The sequence below is a fragment of the Tenrec ecaudatus genome, chromosome 13 (assembly GCF_050624435.1).
Source record: "Tenrec ecaudatus isolate mTenEca1 chromosome 13, mTenEca1.hap1, whole genome shotgun sequence".
NCBI classification, from domain to species: Eukaryota; Metazoa; Chordata; class Mammalia; order Afrosoricida; family Tenrecidae; genus Tenrec; species Tenrec ecaudatus.
This window is the reverse complement of record NC_134542.1, coordinates 79598733-79614330: the sequence shown is the minus strand read 5'-3', so window position 1 is coordinate 79614330 and position 15598 is coordinate 79598733. Positions and strand designations below refer to the sequence as shown.

Here is a 15598-nt window from a genome sequence, read left to right as displayed (position 1 = left end):
GGAAGGACCACTGAACCGGTATGGGATCATACTTTCACTTAAACTCCAAATTCTGAGATGAAGGGAATGGCTTGGCGCCCAAGGGTGTAGCAATTGTTTAGAATAATCAATCAATCAATACGAGCTTTGCCCATTTCTACTCTGTGAAAACATTCACTTCCACATGTGGCTGTATGAGGGTTTGGAAAAGGGAGAGTGGCAGAGAGCAAGAGACTGGCCCCTGTGTCGCCCATTACGAAATCAGATCAGAATGAGCTGTTCTATGGGATCCTGAGGCTATGGGCGGATCACCTGCCCTAGTGTCTGAGCACATGCCTTAAATCCTCACCCACTCGACCTGGATGTGCAGGTTACCTAATCCTTCTCCCGTAAAAGAGGGACACACACACACACACACACACACTTACATATGAATGTACTTCATCCACCTCAGCCAGTTGTGGTGTGGTTGTTGTTAGGTGCCATCAAGTCAGCTGCAGCTCACAGCATGCCATGCTCACTGTGCCATGCTCACTCCTGCAGCCCTGTGTGAGCCCATGGCCGCCACCGCCATGTCTATAGATGCAAGGTGGTAGGAGACAGGGCACCCGGCAAGCACGGCATAAATATTAGATGCCATCACGAGCAGCAGAGGGAACGTTTTTGCCCGTATTCGAAAATGGAAGCTTAGGGGGAAATCTCAGGTTCCTCCCCGATGCTGCGAACTTGGGGTGGACCTTGTCACCCTCCTTCAGAAACCCCCTCCCACGTGGCCCCCTTCCTTCCCTGCTACAAACCTCTCTTCCCCCGAGTCCTGGAGCTGTGATACCAGCAGGCTCCCCGATGTAATCCCAACCCCAAACCTTTAACTCCCACACAGATGACCCAACTCTGCCCCAGGGCTCCTGGGCTGCAGCCTGTCAACCACTAATGGGTCATGAAATCAATTCGCTGTGTCATGCGGAGACACACACACACACACACACACACAATGGAAAATAGCAAACACTATTCCACGAGAATCTCACTGAAACCGAGTGGACTCCAACTCCTAGCGACTCTTCCTAGGACGGAGGAGCCCCGCAGCTGTGGGCCGCCAGGCTGTCAATCTTGTCAGAGGCAGAGAAGGGCAGCCCTCTCTGCATGCTTGCTAACTGCTGTCCGTGAGGTTGCTTCCCAACGCAATCCGCTGGGCTCCCAGGGCTCCCTGCGCCTTCTACTAAGTGAGGGTTTTTCACTTTGTGTCTCAGTTATCGAGATGCCCACGGGGGTTCCTATTTATACTGGACTGTGATGTAAACCAGCTCAACGGCCTGAGCCCCCACGCTGCGCTCTGCACTCTTTCCTTGGCCTCTGAGGGCCAGCGGCTCTTTCAGTTAACAACCACACCTGTGACCACACCTGCACTAGCATCTTGGATTGTGTCATTACTGAGAGTGACTCCACCTCCCAAATTTGACATTTCCACTGTAGAATCCCTAGTCCTCCCACCTCCCCATCTCTCCCAGCTTCTAACTCCTACGAAGCCTGTTGCTTTTAGTTTTCGTCTATTGGAATCCGTATCTTAAACTTTCCGCTCATACTGGGGCCGACTGTCTTCAGTACACCAGTATCTTTCTTCCTAGGCTACTGCTTTAGACTAGCAGATGGCCTCCTTCCCCTCCCACAGCCAGGCAAGTATCCCTGCACTTCTAAGTATGAGCTGGCTCCCCTGTGTTAGAGACCCTATCAAGGTCAATGAGGTCCTTCTCAGCAGCCGGGCAGATTCAGTGGCTTGATGAGGTTGTTTCCAAAACAACTTGTCATTGGGTCACCATGAGAACCTGGTAAACTGGACTTTAAAACTCACCCTCCACTAATCCCGGCTCATTTGCATAAAGTCAACCCATTCCCTAATGGGATTATAGCCACCAGTGTGGAGGTCAGGATTGACAACACATAGTCTAAGGGGAGGAAATCCAGAGAACCTTGGAATGTTCTAGCTCATTTTCCCATATGGTAAATATCTGCTGATCCTTGGTTGTCAGCGGCCATTGAGTTGAGTCGAAGTCTCAAGGCAACCCCATGTGGCAGAGGAGAATGGCTTTGGAGAAGTTTCAAGACTAACCTTTTGGCAGCACATCTCCAGGTCGGTCTTCCGAAGTGTCTCTGGGTTGCTTTGAACTGCCGACCTTTCAACTAGTGGTTGAATATTTAGTTGCCTGCGCCATCCAAAAGTCCTTGAGGACAGCTCAAATGAACTGTTGTGAGTCTCCAACTCCCCTGGCCAGTCCCTGCAACCCAGTAGCTCTTGGCTCATTCCTTGTTATCATAACACTTACCACACTGTTTTGTAATTGTTTATGCTTCTCTATATTTCACTGGATTCTCAGCTTCTTATTAACATTTTTATCTCCCATTTGCATTACAGTGGTTGTGTCAGTCCAGGTTGACCAGAGAAACAAATCCAGACACACTCATATGTGTATAAGAAAGAGCTTTATATCAAAGAGAAATTGTATGTTAAGTAAATATCCTAGCCCAGATCAAGTCCATAAGTCCGATATTCACCCATATGTCTGATACATCTATAAATTCCTCTTTAGATTCACGCAGCCATGCAATGATGCTGAATGCAGGAAGATCACAGGACTGTGGATGGAAAGTCTTGTGGATCCAGTGGTGGTGGAAGCATCTCAGCGCTGACTGTGGTCTCCACATGGCTCCTCCAGGTCCAAGGTTCTGGCTCCATCAGCATCGCTCCATGTGTCGAGTCATCAGGAAGATCACAGCAGAGAGTAGCCTCCAATGAGCTATTTATCTCCATTGTGTCTCCAAATGAGAACAGCAAGCTGTGACATGATTGACAAGCTAGACTTCTCCCCTTCCTCAAGTTGACAGGAGATGATGTAACTGCCACAGTGGTGGTGATGAGGATGGTGGTGTAGCAGATTCTGCTGGTTTCCAACCGGTATCCTTCCCTCACCTGGAGATCACTCACCTGCAGACAGTTCCCAGGTACTCCACCTGTCTTCAAATACCCCTGCCTGAGTGTTCCAAGAGTACATGCACCAAGGGTGAGTGCTCCCGGAGCAAGCCTCAATCCACACAGGGCAGGGTAGGTGGGCAGAGATCCCAAGTGTCTGACCCTGGTGAGGTATGTTCTACACAGTTCCTCAGAGCCTCTCTTGTGAAGTTGAGCCCCAGATGCCACAGTGATTTATATAATCTACTTGCATCCAACTACATGTCTCTGGGACTGCTTTGGGGTGAACACACCGAGACAGGATGATAAAGCAGACAGTACTCAACAGACAGAGAGCCCTTAGTCCCTCTCCTCACCCTTCATCTTCTCATCAGATGACCAAAATGCTCCTGGATCCACTTCTCTTCTGATTGGACTCCATAGTTAACACTCGGACCTCACCATCATTTCCCCTAGGCACTGGGCACTCAAAGCACCAATTTTGACCCCAAGGAGGAAACGCTCCCACCATGTTGGATGGGGCCACTTATAATTCTGATCCTCAATACTATGTGCAAGTCCTTTCATTTCTTTTAGCATCCACCACACAGACTACACCCACCTCTCACCAAGATACCCCAACTCTTTCATCTTCAGCCCTGCTCTTCCAGTACCTGGGGTGCTTGAAGAAAGTAGGTGATTGCATATGAACATTGGCTGGAGCCTTGGTGATGTCAAACCCCTTCAGATGTGTAAACTGTCACCTGGAGGAGACAGGAGGTAGCAGATGTTCTCCTTTCATTACTGGCTCACTCAGAAAAGGCACTGATTACCCCGGCTTGGTTTTGGGTCTGCTCTCTATAGACCAGGATCAGCTGGTCAGGGTGAAGCCTGCCTCAGAAGATCACTGTGTGAGTGGCCCAGTCCCAGCCTCTGTCCTAGATACCTAGAGCTTAGGCAAAACGCACATTGTGGACTGTAGGAGAATCTCCACCATGTAGTAAAACTGCTCCTGGGAAAGGGCCCCACCACCCCGTGTCAGGTTTATCAGGTGCATCCACAGGAGCTATTTAGTTACCTGAGTGACAGGGGACCAGGAGCCTGTGACCTTTGGCCACTTAGCATAAGAATAGCCTAGTTGCTCAACCTGTCCCTGATAAGGTCTCCTAGGAGTACTAGAGAATCGGATCTAGTGAGCATCCAGTAAGTATTACCTCAAAGACGTATTAAATGGCCTACAGAGGAGGAAAAGTTATACTCAGATACTCAGACCCCCCGGCAAATCCCTACTCTCCAAAGCAACACCCAATGGTGGGGAGCAGACTGGCTGAAGGCTCCTCCTTCCTGTTTATTTAACTTCCCAGGGCTTTCCTCTGCCTTCTCCCTCCTGGAAAGAACCCTGGGGTGCAGTGTGCTTAATATCCACTTACTGATCACACAGTCAGCGGTTGGAATCCACCAGCGGCTCTGTGGTGGGAAAGAAGAGACTCTCTGCGCTTGTAAAGATTCACCGCCTGTGTGGAACCATGTATAACCATTGGGGAGAGCAATATGGCACTTCTTAAAACAACTGGGCAAAGAATGCCATACAACCCAGCAATGCCTGTGTTGGGCACGTACCCCAGAGAAGTAAGAGATGGCACACGCACAGATACATGCTTTCCCATGTTCATTGCAGCACCATTCACAATCGCAAGTAGCTGGAAACAACCTAAATGCCCATCAATAGAAGAATGATAGACACTGGTTCATACACACCATGGAATGAATAGTATGGCGGAAAACCATGAAACCAGGAATCACCTCATGCATGATATTGATGAACCTGGAAACCATTACGATGAGTGAAATTAATTAATCACACACAAAAAACGACAAATATTGTATGAGTTCACTACTACACAGACAAAAACCAAGACCAAGAGTCTTCTTAGATCATGTAGTCTTCTAATCTGTTTCCTCCAGCAATGAGGTAGTGTGCCCACCTACTGCCCATGAACCATATAACTCTGATTTGAACTTCTTAAAAACCACTTCAAGAGAGGTGGCCTCACGCCAGATGTGTCAGTCTCTGATTTTACGGGGAAAGGGAGATCAATCAGTTGTTCCATATAGCAGTGTTTGTTCTACAGTCATCCCAAATCAACAAACACTCCTACAAGAGGAATTGGTGATCCTTACTGAGAACTCTGATCAAGAATTGGGGAAGGGAGCACCTCGCCCTGCTAAGCAGCCATTGCAGGATACCCATCTTCTCGACATGATCACTGAAGACAGACGTGTGTGTAAGCAAACGTGGTGAAGAAAGCTGATGGTGCCCGGCTATCAAAAAGATATAGCATCTGGGGTCTTAAAGGATTGAAGGCAAATAAGTGGCCATCTAGCTCAGAAGCAACAAAGCCCACAGAGAAGAAGCACACGGCCTAAGCGAACACAAGGTGTTGAATGGACCATGTAGCAGACACAAAGGAACAAAAACAATCATTGTGTGATCACCTTCCTCACATAATCACTGAAGACGAAAGTGTGCATAAGCAAGTGTGGTGAAGAAGGCTGATGGTGCCCGGCTACTGAGAGATATAGCGTCTGGGGACTTAAAGGCTTGAAAGCAAACAAGCGGCCATCTAGCCCAGAACCAACCAAGCCCACACGGAAGCAGCACACAAACATAGGTGACCGTGAAGGGCAGAGGAGACCAGGTCTCCAACAACAAAGGTGGGGTGGTGGTGAGAATCACATCACCGTGAAAGAGGGGGAGTGCGTGATGGGGACCCAATGCCCATCTGTAGATAGCTGGACATCCCTTCCAGAGGGCTAGTGTGGAGGAGATGGGCCACTCAGGGTTCAGTGTAGCAACAATGAAACTCAAAACCTTCCTCTAGTTCCTGAACGCTTCCTCCCCTCCCAATCATCATGACCCGAATTCTACCTTGCCTTGCGGACCTGGTTATACCAGAGGATGTACAGCGGTGCAGTGGGGATCTGGAGGCACAGGGAATCTAGGACAGACGAACCCCTCAACACCAGCAGTGGGAGTGGCGACACCAGGAGGGAAGGGGGTGTAGAAAGGGAGAACCAATCTCAGAGATCTATGTGTAACCTCCTCTCTGGGAGATGGGCAATGGGGAGGCGGGTGAGGGGAGACGCCGGGGAGTGTAAGATAAGATATAATAATTATTTATAAACTATCAAGGGACCAGGGGTGGGATCGGGGAGGGAGGGGGATGGGGGAAAAATGGGAAACCGAGCTGATTCCAGGAACCCAAGTGGAAGGTGAATTATGAGAATGACGAGTGCAACGAATGTATAAGGGTGCTTTGCTCAATTGATGTATGTGTGGATTGTGATAAGAGCCTTATGAGCCCCAATAAAAAGATGTTGATTACACTTCTGATGGTGGGCAAACCAAGTGGGGCAACTTGCCATTGGGTAAAACATTACTGATGACGACCCCCAAGGGGAAATATACCCCATTTTAGATTCCTAATTGGGCACTTTTGACCTAGTTTCTATTCAGTCAGTCCTTGGTGACCCAGACAGTGTGCTATAGACAACTGGGACTTTAGACTCTGTTCTTTCAAAGTGCACAAGACCTCTCACGGACCACACCAGAAGGACTCCCATTGAAAACCCCGCCTAGTGAACTGGACTGTACTTTAAGCTCACTTGGAGCACATCTAAGGAGCTGAAATAAAGCGGAAATGCCCTAGCGGGAGAAGAAGCAGATGATCACCGTGCCAAGGTTACAGACTTGGCGGTCGGGCTTTATTTGGGTTGGATCTATTGTGCTGAGGGTGCCCAATGAACATATTTGCTGCTTTCATGCTCTCTCGGTATTTTTTTGATTACATGTATCAGTCTAGCAGGCATGGTTCTGCTTTTGTAAATGAGTGTTACTGAAAATGTAGCCACGTCTGCAACCTTCATGGTTTGTGTGATTAGGGTTCAGTCACCTAAGTTTCAAATCTGTACAGGTCAACAACTCATGTATCACGGTCTAACAAGATGGCCTACACATGTATAAATTCCTTTTCTCAACAGTGTTTTAAATTCATTGGCTAAAGTAGTCATGCTATCAATAGAATTACTTTAGGCCCCATGGGGATAATTTATGATCTACACTAATAAAATAATTATGTCTCTAAAATGAACCAGGATGGATGTAAACCAAAGAAAAGCAAATGGATTTTGAGCTCTCACTTGATCGGAGCCCTAATACAAGAACAATTCGTTCTTTTCCAGCTTTTAAATATTTTTGGCTTTCTTTTCCATTGAGTTCTGAAACTTTGGTGATTGTGGCAAGACCCCTTTTGTGTGTGTGTGTGTGTGTGTGTGTGTTTCTTTATAGGGAATCCAGGATGGGTGAATTCTGGAGAGACAGTAACTGGATTGATAATGCCCTCAAGTCATGGAAGGGGGGTTAGGGGAAAATGGGGAGTCATCAGCAATGGGAACAAGAAAGAAAATGTTCTAACACTGATTGTGGTGATGACTGAACAATCCTTCTTAATATGACTAGACTATTTCATTGTAGGATATAAATTACTATTAAAAATGATTTACCACCTTGAATACGCAAAGTGGCTAATTAAATGAGAATGTCTCTAAAAGCATGTGACAGGCCGGTGCGTTAGCCATTTTGAAGATTCCTTTAAAGTTACCTCCAAAACACACACACCACCTCCACCACCCCCACCACCCCCACCCCCGCCACTCCCACCCCCACCCCCACCCACCGAAGATGGCACTCGGAGTGAGAATCAGCTGGCTGGCAATGGGTTTGCTTTGATTTGGGGTCCTCCTCACAGATACCCCACGTGTGCAAAGTTGGCCCGGTCTATGGGAGTTTCAAAGTTGTGTCCCTTCAGAAGTCATATTGCCAGGCTTGTCTTCAAGGCACCTCTGGGTACATTCCAACTACCTCCCCTGCCCCGCCTCCAGGGGGTTGAGGTGAGTAGGAAAGGCTGCCCCTAGCGACTAACAGCACCTTCCTCTTCCCTCTACCGAGGGGCTTCCAAATTTGGACCCAAACCTGGTTCCTGAGGGGTGGCATATACACTTATTCACCAACGTGGACCTTGGAGGACAGAAACCTCTCCACTTCTCTCCTTACATGTTATGTGTAGTAGGTGTTCAATGAGTGCTTGCTGAACTGATGGTGTGTGTGTGTGTGTGTGTGTGTGTGTGTGTGTGTTGGAGGAGGTAACTGAAGGAATCGGGTGTGTCACGTGTCTTTAGAGACCATCTCATTTGAGTCTTTGTGCTCCCATGGGCCTCGTGGGCCCCATTTTTCCGAATAGTGGGATTGAGGATCACAGGTCGGTCACGCAGGTGAAGGGGAGGGAGGCGCCTGGGTTGGTGCCACTCCACAGGTGGTGGCGCACACTCGAGCGCTTGTTTAGAAAGGGCAAACAACGGGGGCATCTTTTTTGACATCATGTATCGGAGAGATGGGCCGCCCAAGTTAGCAGCACTTGGGACGTTTGCGTGTAGATATGTCTCCATAGCCGAGGCCAGAGCTCAGTGGAAACTGCGTGCGAGCCCCAGCCGCGCCCCACGCGGCCCTTGGGGAAGTTATTATTATTCATTCGGTTTTCGCAGTGGAGGGAAGGATGAGGCCCAGAGAGGGGGACGCGAGGCCCCTCCACTAAAGTACTGTCCCACCCCCAAACCTTCCCCGGGATTGCAGGAACGTGGCCTGGACACAAACCCGGCCGGTCTGGCCCCTCGCCCATCTCCAGCCTTACACGCTCCCTGCCCCCAGCCTGGACGTGCCGAGCGGGCCCGCCGCCCGCCCGGGGGACACTCACCTTGCCACTCGGGCAAGCGCTCAGGGGTGAGCGCCGCCGCCGTGTCCTCGCCGCAGCCGGGGGGCGCCCGCAGCAGCAGCAGCAGCGGCAGGAGCGGCAGGAGCGGCAGCAGCTGCGGCCGCGGCATCGCTAACCACTGGACTCGCAGCGCGCCCCGCAGCGCACCCGCGAGGACCAGCCTCGCGCCCCCAGCGCCCCGCCCGCGCTGCGGGGGGCGGGCCCGCAGAGCTCGCCAAGCTCCGCCCCGTCCGGGGTCTTGGCCACCCCTGCGCCCCGGACGCCCACTCCCCCACCTCGGTCGTCACTGTGTCCGGACACTCCGGGGGCTCTGGGGTGGGGAACTGGAAAGTCGGGGAAGTTTTCCCCGCCCTGCGCCCCCGGACTTGGGGAAGGAGGAGGATGAGGGGATGGAGGGGGTAGACCATCTGCCCATCCCAAAAATTCCTGCCTGCGAGCTGGAGGAGGGAAAGGAGTGAGGGAGCTGGCGGGAGCCTCGCCTCCGCCTCCCGTCCCGCCCCTTTTCTTCCTTGGGGAGGCTGAAGAGGAATTGGGGGGCGGGGGGGAGCGAAATGAGACTCCCTTGGACAGGAAGTCTGACATCTGGATTTGCAAATCACCCGGATTCTGGTAAACACTGCGGGTTTGGCAGGAGGTCGCTTAAAGTTAACCGAGCTCCTTGGAGCTTCTACTTGCCTGGGGACCTCCCCTCCCCTGGAATGCTCGCTCCGGAGCCCCGGAGCCCGGAGCACAGCGCCCTGGTCTCCACCCTCTCTCCTCCGGAGTAACTCGGAAGGCCTGGCCATGTAAATAGATTAAAGTTTACCGAAGATACGATTTGCAAAAACAGGGCAATATTTTGATTAAGCAAAGCCAGAATGTTTTGCAGATGAGAAAACGTTAAAGAATTCCTAGATCCCATTTTATCAGCCTTGCCACACACCACGTCCCTGGAGCAGCATTTACAGAGCAAATGACCCTACAACCTGGTCTCCCGTCCAACCCTGAAATATCTGTTTCCGGAAACGGACTGAATTCTTTCAAAAAGCACATTGCCTAAGGCAAAATGATTTTACCAAACTACTTATCGTTAAAGGTGACATTCGGAAACCAGTTTCTCAACGCTCCAAGTTCAAAAGGACAAGTAAAGACAATGATTACCTGGATAGGTTAACACAGTCTCATGGACCCAGAATTCTAGATTCCAGAACAATTAAAACGGGTTCTCATCCTGAAGCAGAGCCTGAGAGGTAATCTCAGGCCTGGAGCAAGAATGAAATGAAAGCGAGAAGGAGGAAACTCCATGGTTTTGGTCAATGTAGTGCCAACAGGTGTTCAGTCCTGGCAGGAGCCTCCGAAGGCCTCCGAAGTGTCTCGGGGAGGAAAGGAGGAGAACATGTATCCAAAGGCTCCATTCCCTGTTGGAAAAGGTGATGCTAAGTTTATTAACACCTCTGCCCGCATCTGATGCGGTGGTAAGCTTTCAGCAAGGCATGGCCTCTCCAGCCAGAGGTGAAGTCCTTGGGATTTCTCTGAAGGGATTCCGGGAAGCCTGTCAGGCAGAGCTGGCTGCCAGAGAGGTGACTTGAGTGCGGCAGAGAGACAATGCAGTGTGCACAAAGGTGACAGAGCATGAAGTGAATCTGTAACACTACACTATTTGTCTGCATTCCTCTCTGAAAAGATGCAGGGAAAGGATGCTTTTAAGTGCTTCAGAGCACATACACTTCGACCACAAAGTATTGATCACTTCCTTCCTCCATCTTCAAAATTAAAGTGTGGGCTATGGGGATATCCCCAAAGTAGACGATTCAGTGGGTTGATGTCTATTGCGGGAGGCAAGCACAGTCTACGCAGCATAGTTAGGTTGTAAAGTGTGACCGTGTTGTTAATTGCTAGCGAGGTGCAGTGCTGTGCGAAGGGGAGAGAGGAGGAGTCTCAGGGAAACATGGCTGTGTTCAGAAAGGGTAGTGGAACTGGGGGGACAGTCCTAGAATAGAAAGACATTGTAAGAAAATAATATGCGGAGTGTGCAATGCTTGTGTGGGAGACAGAGGAGAGGTGCCTGCCTGGAGCAAAAGGCAGCTAATGGATAGCATCCAGCAAATGAGGTCAGTGGAGACAGGCCAACCTCCCACTAGCAGGAGAACACGGTGAGCTATTCACCTGTTACAGACTCCATCTTATCCTCTATCTCCCAGGTTCCCTACCGCCCTCTTCTCAGAAAGCAAATTACTCAGCAATACCGCCCCTCCCCCCAAACGGCGGCAATTAAAAATTGTTGTACCATAGCCCATAACCCAAGATGAAAGATAGGTATCTGCTTTTGCAGCGCTTCCCCTGGGTCATTCTAGTGGCCCTTCAGGGGGCAATGGCACCCCCTTCGGGAAAGCCTGCTGTATATAATGAATGTGATCAATGTAAAGCCTTCCTTGACGAATAGTAAATAATATTCTGTGGCCATAGAGCTATTACTCTAAGTAGAACAAAGAGGGGCAGGAGAAGTTCCATTTCATTTTCTGAGCAGTCGGTGTAATGAAGACCACATTCTCTATTCGGCAATTACAGGATTCAGGAAAGAGCCAGTGTTTACTCGCTGCCTGGAGCTCTGCTGCTTTGAGGTGGGAATCTGTGCTAAAGAGCTTTGGAGCCATTGAGAAGCTGATCACTATATATGTCATGGTCTTGCTTGTATGTCAGACTTATGAGACCAGGTCCAGTCAGAACCAGCGTTACCCTGGAAGAATAGATTCTGGCTCGTGGCAGCTCCATGTGTGTCATCACAGAACCATGAAGAAGGGTAATACAATGGTGAAAAGAGGTAGTGCGGTCACTTAGCTTTCCTTAGCCTCCGTTTCCTTCTTTAAAAGCCGGAGATAATAACAGACAACAGAAAAGTGGGTAAAATGAGACAGCCATTGGTGTAAGACATGATTAAAAAAAGAAAAGAATGATTTATAAATTATTAAGGGGATATGGGGGAGGGAGAGGTAAAAATGAGGAGCTGATGCCAGGGACTCAAGTAGAAAGAAAATATTTTGAAAAAGGTGATGACAACATACGTTTGACACAATGGATATATGGATGGATTGTGATAAGAGCTGTAAGAGACCCCGATAAAATAAAATTTAAAAGTGAAAATGTCAACCTGTGGGATTATAAAGAGACCTCCCCAGCTTTGTCTCCCCCCAAAACATGGCAAACATTAGAAGCTATTTGCCAGCATATGGTGGGAGGTTTTTAGAATGAGGAACTGATACCAGGGGCTCAAGTAAAAAGCAAATGTTTTGAGAATGATGATGGCAACAAATGTACAAATGTGCTTGACACAATGGATGGATGTATGGATTGTGATAAGAGTTTTATGAGCCCCCAATAAAATGATTTTTTTTAAAAAGAGTTATATCCTTGGAAACTCACAGGGGCAGTTCTACCCCGTCCTGTAGAGTTGCTATGAGTTGACTTCTACTTGATGGCAGTCAGTTTGTTATGAAAACGGGTACCCTTATCTTTCTCCCCAGGAGTGGCTGATGGGTTTGAACTAATGACCTTGAGGTTAGCAGCTCAGTGCCTAACCCACAGTGCCACCAAGAAGGAGAAGAAATATATAAGGCGCCCGGCTCCGTTACTACCAAAGTTATCTATCTATCTATCTATCTATCTATCTATCTATCTATCTATCTATCTATCTATCTATGTGGTGGGCAAACAATACTGTACTGTTTTCAGAGCCACATGGACCTTGCTATGTGAGACCAACACGAGGGGGCCAGGTCTCAAAGGAACAGTGGGGGCTTTAAGGAGGCAGGGTCCTGCTGCTCTTCCAGCTTTGGATGAAGCTGCTGGTTTTCGCTTTGCAAAGGCCACTTCTCAGGATGCTTGTTCTTGGCGGTAGCCAAGAATGAGCTCAGTAAGAGATTGTCCCATTTCCAAATCATCCCCAAAGTCTAGCAGCAACTGACTCCAGGGTCATTCCCTTCTTTTCGGTTTGTTAGGGTGTTTGTTTGTTTTGTTGTTGTTATTTTTAATTAAAAAGAAAATACAAAACAAAGTCAGAGCCCAACATCTTCTCCCAACAGCAGTGCTTTGAGAGAGCCCCACCTCACCCCACCAGTGTCCCCCCTTGCCCCCCATGCCCCATGTGCTCTGGGGGTGGGGGACAGGGCGGAGTCTCTGCAGTCCATCTCACCCTCTTTGCAGAAGCCCAAGTGCAGCCATGGCAGTCACTGTCTGTAGCCTCTGGACCTCGGGCGTGCCAAGGGGTTGCTGTAAGTCCCCGCTCTCTTCCGTAATGGGTCTCCTGTCAAAAAAACAAAAACAAAACATTTTTTGTAAATTCTCTTCGAAGTTTCTAACCTTGAGCAGCATATTAGAAAGCTCTGCTTCCACTGCCACAATTCCACCGCCAGAGGGAGAATGTTTGGAATAAATTCTAGAAAAATATAGACTAGAAAACAGAGTTGGAGCCATCTGAACCCATTCTGGTGTCAGGGTATGCAGGCCTTTTGCGACATTCGTATCTTTGAAGGAGTGACCTGGAAAGGTGGTGACTACGTCAAAGGCATCAGGCTGTAGATGCGCTTTCCCTGCAGCGCGTTCTGTAAACAGTTTCATAAGGCCGTCCTTTAAGCCTCTGTTCCGCTTAGTGTCTATGTAAAATGTATTCATCTATAGGAAAAGAGACACGGTGCCCTGCATATGTTCCCCTATACTGTCCGAGAGCGCAGTCAGTCTTTCAGTGTAGAGATCAGGAGGGCTGGCCTGCAGCTCCTTTGAGACTCTCTCTAGATGATTGGTTCCCTTTTTAATCAGACCCCTGTACATCTGCTCTAAGAGCTGCGGGCACGCATACTTATCGGTGCAACCGGATATCTGTTCATAAGGTTGGGGATAGAGTTGTTTTATGGCACCACCCAATTTTGGTCAGTATGTGCTCCTATAATCATCAACAGTTATAACATTCCTTAAGAACTTAGAGGGGGAGGTGTTGATGTTGATGGTGGAGCTGGGGGTGGGGGCGGGGCCTCCTTGGTCACCGTGGCAGGCCAGTAGCAGCTCTTCAACATCATGATCGACTCTGGCAGTGGCAGCGGCCCCATCGACAGTTTCTCCTTGCGACCTTTTCTGTCCACGGACACAGTGGGCACCGCCAGCAGCTACCCTCCCTGGGGCTTGCAGAGGGGCGGCGATGGATGGCCGGTGGGGGGTGGGGCTTGACTCTGGAAGCCTCACAGTTGTGGTTCTGATTGTCCATCATCACTTAATAGCTGACCCCCTCTTCCTCTTCCATCCTGCCTGTCCCTCGCAGACATTTGCTGCCCAGCTCAACCCCGGGCCAGGGGCCACTGCAGACTCCCATGCCCACATTGCTGGGGGCTGGGGAAGGGCAGGGGCGCGCAGGGTCTCACTCTCTGTGGCATGACCAATAATGTTACTTATTGTAGAAAATCTCCACAAAACATTCTTGTCATTACTCAGTTGATCTAAGAAGTACGAGGAGTACCCCCCACCCCTGCAAACGGAATTGCCCTGGGCAGAGTGCACTTTTCACACCAGGCAAGCATCCAACACTCACTCTGAGTTAGTGCACTCCGTGGCATTGCGTGGGAGGTCCCCTCTGGTCACAGTGAATTTTTTTTATAAAAGCTGTTTCACTTGACTGGTATTCTTTGTGATGGCCCATTTAAGAGAACAGCGTGTGACTGTGAAATTTTGGTTCCTGCTCAGGAAAAATGCCGCAGAAACTGTTGTGATGTTGAACACAACTTACAAAGACAGTGCTACGGGGAAAAAAAAAACCAACAACTCAAGTGTATGAGTGGTTTTCTCATTTCAAAAAAGGTGAAATGTTGGTTGATGACAAATCTTATTATGGACGTCCGTCAATTGCCCAAAAGGAAGATAATGTTGACCTGTCGTGCATTTGGAATTCATTCCATCAGGTCAGACTTTTAATCAAGCTTTCTAGTTAGAGGCTCTGAAAAGACTGCGCAACAGTGTGTGACAAAGAAGGTCTGATTTGTGGCAGACGGGACTGGTTTTTCCACCACCACCATGTCCTGCTCACACAGCCATCTCAGTGCACAAGTTTTTAGCATGCCTCTCTTGCCCCACACACTTTACTCACCTGATTTCACTCCTTGTGATTTCTTTTTGTTTCTGAGAATGCAGAGGGACATGAAAGGACAGCACTTTGATGACATGGAAGAGGTGAAGAAAAAAAACGAGGGAGGTGCTGTCAGCCATCCAAAGAGAAGAGTTTGAAAAATGTTTCCAAGAATGGAAACACAGATTTGACAAATGTAGTAAGTGTAAGGGAGAGTGCTTTGAAAGTGATAAGTTTGCTTTGTAAAAAATGTTTAGTGCATATCTTTGAGAAAAAAAATTCTGTTTTGGGGGGGTAACCCCTCGTATAGCATTTCAGTACTTTATAACTATTTATCCTATCAGTCTGTGATTAAAATGAATAATGACCATCCTTTCTTCCATTTGCCTTAGCTACTTCAGGATTAAGAGCAAGTTTCAGAGTCCCTTTTGACATTCATTTTAATCTTTTCTTTTTCTTCTGTCTTTTTAGTGATCTTTTGCTTTCCTCATGTATGATATCCTTTAAAAATAATTTTATAGGGGGATCTTGAAGCTCTTATAACAATCCATACATCAATGGTATCAATCATATTTGTATGTATGATCTCATCATAATTTCAAAACATTTCTTTCTACTTGAGCCTTTGGTATCAGTTCCTCTTTTTTCCCTCCCTCCCCCCACTACCACCATCCCACCCTCATGACCCCTTGATAAGTTATAAATTATTATTATTTTCATATCTTACACCATCTGCTGTCTCCCTTCACCCACATTTTTGTT

The 15598-nt window shown here is 48.6% G+C and overlaps 1 protein-coding gene and 1 pseudogene across 1 annotated transcript in view; both read right to left on the bottom strand.

Moving 5' to 3' along the window:
- PLA2R1 (phospholipase A2 receptor 1) overlaps positions 1–8910 on the bottom strand; it is a 117449-nt gene extending 108539 nt beyond the window's left edge. The window contains exon 1 of the mRNA XM_075529664.1: positions 8734–8910. Coding sequence (XP_075385779.1) covers positions 8734–8860 — 127 coding nt within the window. The 5' untranslated portion in view covers positions 8861–8910. The remainder of the gene's footprint in view (positions 1–8733) is intronic.
- Positions 8863–14020, bottom strand: LOC142424017 (CDK2-associated and cullin domain-containing protein 1 pseudogene; annotated as a pseudogene).
- Between the last annotated feature and the right edge of the window lie 1578 nt (positions 14021–15598).